Source organism: Penaeus japonicus, unplaced genomic scaffold (assembly GCF_977035675.1).
Source record: "Penaeus japonicus unplaced genomic scaffold, GWHDUDI00000001_assembly GWHDUDI00000010, whole genome shotgun sequence".
In the NCBI taxonomy this organism is placed as follows: domain Eukaryota; kingdom Metazoa; phylum Arthropoda; class Malacostraca; order Decapoda; family Penaeidae; genus Penaeus; species Penaeus japonicus.
The window spans coordinates 6,498,314-6,505,813 of NW_028234412.1; the positions used below are offsets into that span (position 1 = coordinate 6,498,314).

The 7,500-nt window shown below is 41.7% G+C and overlaps 1 protein-coding gene across 2 annotated transcripts in view; it reads left to right on the forward strand.

Moving 5' to 3' along the window:
• The window catches only part of LOC122247325 (muscle-specific protein 300 kDa), a 106,579-nt gene that overhangs the window by 72,615 nt on the left and 26,464 nt on the right, over positions 1-7,500 (forward strand). For both annotated transcript variants that reach the window (XM_086540536.1, XM_086540537.1), the window contains exons 5-11: positions 925-1,139; positions 1,766-1,868; positions 2,190-2,378; positions 3,502-3,657; positions 4,651-4,788; positions 6,608-6,745; positions 7,155-7,364. In XM_086540536.1, the coding sequence (XP_086396662.1) occupies positions 925-1,139; positions 1,766-1,868; positions 2,190-2,378; positions 3,502-3,657; positions 4,651-4,788; positions 6,608-6,745; positions 7,155-7,364 (1,149 nt within the window). The remainder of the gene's footprint in view (positions 1-924; positions 1,140-1,765; positions 1,869-2,189; positions 2,379-3,501; positions 3,658-4,650; positions 4,789-6,607; positions 6,746-7,154; positions 7,365-7,500) is intronic.

Consider the following 7,500-nt stretch of genomic DNA (forward strand, 5'->3'; position numbering starts at 1 on the left):
ACTGTTTAATAGTTTAAGCTTGTTAAGTTAAGAGTTTGATTTATTTTCATAATGGAATCTGAACACATGTTTAGATTGAAGTTCGTTTAGACAGTTCTAAAGACCATGTATATAAAAAATATCATTCCATTTTTAGTTTAGGTTTTACTAAACCGATTCCAGCTATAAAGTAGCCTTTAGATGTGGGAATTTATTTAATTGGTTCTATAAAATATAGTAAGCTTTATTGATAAAACATCTCTATTTAGATTTAGATGTAGAAGCTCCATTAGTCTGGATCTTGTTTTCTCTTTTAATATTTATTATTGCTGCTGATGACCGTAAGTCTCATTTTCCTATGATGGACATTCTGTTGTTGACCTTTATAACAGTTCCATCATCCATTTCTTTAGAGGCAGAGATTTTTTTTTTCTTCATAACCTCTGATTTGCTTTTAGTGTATTGATTGGATCAGCTCAGACCGTGGCTACCTACGATATTGTTTCTTGTGATTTGCTCATGTTTTTTTTTTCTTTAATTTGTTTCTTCATCTTTAGGATCTCAATTTTAGCTTTCGTATTTCGAAAATTGTTTTCAAAATCATATGGCTCCACCTCACTTCATGGAAGGACCAGATACACACACACGCGCGCACGCACATACGCACACACACACACACACACACACACACACACACACACACACACACACACACACACACACACACACACACACACACACACACACACACACACACACACACACACACACACACACACACACACACACACACACACACACACACACACACACACACACATACCCACACCCACACACCCATCCATCCATCAACCAGCATCACCACAGCCACCACCACCACCACATTTCCCTCCCTCCTGCCCACAACAACTAACCCGCCTCCACCCGCCCACCTGCCGTCCGCAGATCGAAGAGAACACGCGACAGCTGGAGCGCCTGAGCCAGCTGATGGAGCAGGAGGGCGGCACGAGGAGCGACTCGCCGTTCTCCGTGGCGTCGGAACCGGGCACCATCTCCCGCGACCGCCCGCCCTCCGTTACGCGCCGCTCCGCCGCCGCCGAGAAGTGGAAGATGGGCGCGAAGAAGGCGCTGCTCGAGTGGGTGCGCCAGACCGTGACGAAGTGAGTGACAGTAAATCTATTTATATATAAACCTATTTATATATAAACATATATATATATATATATATATATATATATATATATATATATATAAACCTATATACATATACATACACATATATAAACTCCACTTTTTTAGTTATTTTTGATGGGATACATATCTCAAAGAATCTTGTTCATCACCTGTAGATTCAATTACAGAACATCACCCAGATATCCAAAGAAACATATATCACATATCTATTCTCTCTTCAAAGCAATCAACTTCAAACACCTAATTTCCCCCCAAAAAAAGAGTGTCTTCCGCCATCCACTCCATTTTGCAGGAAATTCTGCGTCGAAATGAAAGACAAACACAAGACTAGCGACTTTTCCCTTCCTATACCCCTTCATTTTTCAGGAAATTGGACATCGTGGTCAGTTAATTTATACAAAGGACAAAAATTGGTGTCCCTACCATCCCCCCCTTCCGTTATTTTTGTTTGTTTGTTTGCTATTTCTGATGAGACACAAACACAAAACATTCCCCTGCCTCGCCCACACCGTTTTTCAGGAAAATTTATATCGCGACGAAAGACCAAAACACAAAAACTAACGACTGTCTCTCCGCCCCCTCCGTTTTTCAGGAAATTCGGCATCGTGGTCAATGACTTCGGCGGCAGCTGGCGGGACGGCAATGCTTTCTTGGCGCTCATACACTGCATCAACCCGCGACTTGTTAACTTGCAGGTGCGTGGCTTTTTTGGTTTACTTAAGTAATGTTTTGGTTGGATGTGTCAATATGATATTGAAATTGAGATATGATGATATTAGGTTTGTGTTTTTTTCTCTTTTTTTTTTTCCTTTTTCTTCTTTACGTTTTTCTTATTTTTCTTTGTTATTCTGTTTGTTTCTGTGTTTTTTTTGTATGTTTCTGTATATATATATATATATATATATATATATATATATATATATATATATATATATGTATATATATATATATGTATATATATATACACATATATAAACACAAAATAAAAATTCTTCCCCCCTTCCCTCCCCCCACAGAGTATGGCCCACCTGAGCAACAAGGCCCGCCTGGACGCCGCCTTCCGCCTCGCCGAGAAGGGCCTTGGCATCCCGCGGCTGCTGGACTCCGAGGACGTCGACGTGGACAAGCCCGACGAGAAGTCCCTTATGACTTACGTCGCCTCCTTCCTTCACAAGTTCCCCGAGCCTGGCGTCACTCACGTCCCGGTGAGGAGTAGGGATGGGGGAGGAGGATGGAAGGATAGGAGAGGGATAGGGATGGGGTATGAGGATAGAAGGATAGGGAAGGGTTAGAAGAGGGATAGGGATGGGGTAGGAGGATAAGAGGATAGGGAAGGGTTAAGAGAGGGATGGGAAAGGGATAGGGATTGGGTGTGAGGATAGGAATGGGGTAGGAGAGGGTTGGGAGAGGGATAGGAGAAAGGTATAAGGATAGGGAGAATGGGAGACGAGGGATGAGGAGAATGTTGAGTCCCTCATGACTCTCATTCCTCCACGGATGTCACTCATGTCCTGCGGAAGAATAAGGATTGGATAAGAGGATAAAGAGGGCAAAGCAAGAGATAGGAGAAGGATAGAAGGATAGAGAGACGAGGGATGAGGAACCGGTCAGGGATACCGTAGGGACTTTAGATAAGAGGATAGGAGATGGATAGATAGATAGAGAAAGGGAGATGAGGGAAGTAGGAGGCAATGTAGGAAGAGATAAAAGAAGAAAGTCAAGATAAGAAAATTAGAGAAAGAAGTGAATGAAAGCATTGTTAAAGCAAACTTTAAAACATCCAAGCAAAGATAAATAATAAACAAGTACAGATAAAAGATGAACAAGTATAAAACAAGACAAAATTAATAAAAGAAGAGCAAAATGAACTAAGATAACCAAGAGAGAATGCAAAGGGAAAGGGGAATGTGGTATTTCAAGGCTAAGTTGCAAATGTGCAAGCGGATCGAGTGCAGAATATTGATGGAACACTTTTACTTGTGGGGATATTCTGCTAAATGCATAGATATAGATTTAGGGTGAATAAGATAGTGCTACGCTAGAATCTAGGTTAAAGTGGTGTGTGTGTGTGTGTGTGTGTGTGTGTGTGTGTGTGTGTGTGTGTGTGTGTGTGTGTGTGCGTGTGTGTGTGCGTGTGTGTATATGTTTATAAGTAGGTACGTATTTATGTATTGCACATACATACGTGCGTATTTATTTACACATAAATTCACATAGAAAAAAAGAAAAACATAATTCTAACAAAACATTTTTACCTCTTCCCCCCCTCCCTACTTCCCACCCACCTACCCACCCACCCATACAACCCCCCAACCCCCAACCCCACAGGAGTGTACCAGCCCAACCCTCGAGGCCTCAACCGGAGACGACATGTTTAGCGAAATTGAGATGGAATACACCGAATTAACGACTTGGTTATGTCATACGTCCAACTGGCTGGACACCCTACACGACCCCGACACGCACGGAAACATCAACTACGAGGTGTGTAGTTGCACGTGATTGCAAGCAAGCAAGCAAGCACGTAGAATGTAAAATAGGAAAGAGAAAGATGGAAAAAAAACGACGGATATAGGCCTATACGCATGTATTACGTCATTTTTTTTTTTTAATGATGTTGATATATATTAATTTGTTTCTTATTGTGGTAGAGGTTATATTTAACACATTGACTATTATTAAACATATGCCATACATTAATAAAAAAGATATTCTCGAATTTAATGGCACTCTAATATGATTGTGTTGACTTTGTGTTTCAGTCTAATGATTTATCTATAATACTGTTTGTTATTGTTTGATTTTGTAGATACTTATCTGATACATAATTGCTTCACCTCGCCATGTTTTTGTGATAATGATAAGGATGATAATGATGATAATGATGATAATGACGAGTTTCTCACTCATGGACCTGAGAATACGGTGTATGGCGTTAATAATCGTCAATGTGTTCAGTAATTTGTAGTTCAAATATATTTTAGTTTTAATCGACCATTCAGAAGATTGAAGAAGAAATCAACGTACTTTTTGTTTTGTTTTTTGTTTTTCGCTCAATTCTTATTATTTCCTCCCTTTCTTATTTTCAAAATTTCCCAACATCTGTCTTTCTTTTTATTGTTTCATTATTTGTTTTTTATCTCCGTCTCTTTTATTTCGTTTATTTTGTCTTATGTTTTCACACTTTTGTTCGATTTTTTTCCCCTTTCTTTTGGTTCATTTGTATCTGTTTTCCTTTTCATTCGAACCTACTTTTTATCTCTAATTCTTATCTTTTATATCTTATTACCTTAAAATTCCCATATTATTTAGATTTTTCACATTCTAAAAAAAAAAAAAAAAAAAAAATACGTCTACCCTCTCCATCCTTATCTCAATCTTCTCGCTCCTAACCTAATCTTTTAATTTCCTCTCTTCATTTCTTCCCTTTTTTTCTTTTTTTTTCCTTTTTTAAATTTTTCTTCGACTCCAACGCAGAGGTTCAAAGCCCTCAAGTCCGAGGCCGATGAGAAGGAGGTTATCTACGAGAAACTCAAAGGCCTCATGGACTCTCAGTCGTCCATGATTTCCATTACGTCTGATTCATGGCAGGACATTATCGCCTCATGGAACAAGGTATGTGGCTCTATGCTGTTATCTTTGTGTTGTTTTATCTATTTATCTTTTTATCTGTTTATTGTTCTTTTTTTCTTTCTTTCTTTATCTGTTTGTTTATTCGTATTGTTTTTTGTTTTTTTTAATGGGAGGGGGTGGAGTGGTAGGGGGAGGGGGAGGGAGAGGATACATCTCTTCTTCCCCCTGTCTCTCCTCCTCCCCTCCCCCCGTGTCAGAACCCTCTTTGTAAATACGTTTCTTGGAATATTGCAGTTTTGTTGTTTTTTTCTTTGCATAAAGACACTGCAATGTTACGTAATTTCAATTCCTTCGGAATAACATCTAATATAAAAATCTCTTTTGTTGTCTTAAATAGTCGTTTATCAACATCCTTTCTTCGCCTTATTCATCCAGTCTATTCCCCTATTTCCTTCTCTATGTCATATCCTCCATTCTCCTATCTATCACATCCGCTGTCCTTCTATCTATTACATCGCCTTCCTTCTCTTCTAGACTGCCTCTTCTTTTAAATTGTGTTTTAATTTCTTCACTTCTTCCATCCTTCTTTCTCTTTCCCCTTTCCTTCGTTAATTTTATTTCTCTCTCTCTCTCTCTCTCTCTCTCTCTCTCTCTCTCTCTCTCTCTCTCTCTCTCTCTCTCTCTCTCTCTCTCTCTCTCTTACCTTTTCCTTCTTTTAATCTTACTTTCCTTCTTGTTCTTCCATTACACCCTCTCCATCCTTTATCACATGTTTTTTTTTCTTCGTCTTTTCTATCTTTTACCACATATCCATTTTCTCTTTCAGTCATCCCTTACCTTCTATAATTCGTCTATTCCCTTCTACAGTCACCTCTACCTTTCTATTATTCACCTTTTTCTTTCTTTATCGCACCTTTTCCATTTTTCATATTTCATTTATCCTTATCTTTCTTTTATTTATTTTTTCTTTCTTTTTCATTCACCTTTTTCTTTCTTTTTCATTCTTTCATTCACCTCTTCTCTCTTCCTTCCCCCTATTTCCGTCTTTCATTCACCTTTTCTCCTTCCATCGTTCATCTTTTCTTTTCCCTTCTTTCCTATACTCTTTTCCCATCCACATTTTCTCTTCTTTTCCCTCCTCCATTCCCCCACTTCCTTCTTCAATTATCCTCTTCCATCTCCCCATTTCCCTCATCCATCCCCCCATGTCCTTCTTCCATCCCCCCATTTCCTTCTTCCATCCCCCCATGTCCTTCTTCCATCCCCCCATTTCCATCTTCCATCCCCCCATTTCCTTCTTCCATCCCCCCATTTCCCTCCTCCATCCCCCCTATTTCCTTCTTCCATCCCCCCATTTCCCTCTTCCATCCCCCCAATTTCCCTCCTCCATCCCCCCTATTTCCTCCTCCAATCCCCCCATTTCCCTCTTCCATCCCCCTATTTCCCTCCTCCATCCCCCCTATTTCCTTCTTCCATCCCCCCATTTCCCTCTTCCATCCCCCCATTTCTTTCTTCCATTCCCCCTCTATTTCCCTCTTCCTTCCCCCCATTTCCTTCTTCCATCCCCCAATTTCCTTCTTCCATTCCCCCCATTTCCTTCCATCCCCCCATATCCATCTTCCATTCCCCCTATTTCCCTCTTCCATCCCCCCATTTCCTTCTTCCATCCCCCCATTTCCCTCTTCCATCCCCCCAATTTCCCTCCTCCATCCCCCCTATTTCCTTCTTCCATCCCCCCATTTCCCTCTTCCATCCCCCCAATTTCCCTCTTCCATCCCCCCATTTCCTTCTTCTTTCCCCTATTTCCCTCTTCCATCCCCCCATTTCCATCTTGCATTCACCTTTCCCATCTTCCCCGCAGGTGTCGCAGCAGCTGTCTCACTGGACATGGCTCCTGGATGCTTCTCTGCCCGGCGCCCTCGGACCCATAGGAGAGTGGCTGAGTCGCGCAGAGTCCATGTTGGGCACGGAGGATAAGCTACATGGAAAGCATGATGAGGTGAGGATGGGGTGAGAGGGGTGGGTATAGGGGTGGGGGAGAGGGAGGGAGAGGGGAGGGAGGGTGGGGGAGGGAGGTGATGGGGGGAGGGTAAGGGAGGGTGGGTGAGTGGGTGTGAGGGGAGAGGGGGGAGTATGGGGGTGGGTAAGGGAGGGTGAGAGGGTGAGAAGGTGTGTGTGTGTGAGAGAGCGAGCGAGCGAGCGAGCGAGAGAGAGAGAGAGAGAGAGAGAGAGAGAGAGAGAGAGAGAGAGAGAGAGCAACAGATACTTCTCGTCTGAAATATTGATAATAAAACTCTCCCTCAATATTAGAATTAAAAAAAGAAAAAATGTGAATAAAAAAATGTTACACTCCAAAAAATCTTCCACCCTCTTTTTCTAACGCCTTCATCCACCTCCTCTTCTCCCAGATCGCCAACCTCCTGAGCAAGAAGATTGAAGAACACAAGGTCTTCTTCGCCGAACTGCCGTCCATCGTGACTAAGTTCGAGTCCCTCAAGAACTCCCCGGATGCCAGCGTGATTCCTCCGCAACAGCTGGAGTACATGGAACTCCGCCTCAAGACCATCGCCCCCCGCGCCGCCGTCAGGAAGATTAAGCTCAAGTACCTGGAACATCGGGTGGGTCTGACTGCGTTGGGTTGTCGGTGTTTTTGTTCCTTTTTGGTGTGTTTTGATCTTTTTTTTTTTAGTTTTTTTTAGTTTTTTTTTCAATCGATTTTTGGGTTATTCATTCAAGTATTGTTAGAACTTATGG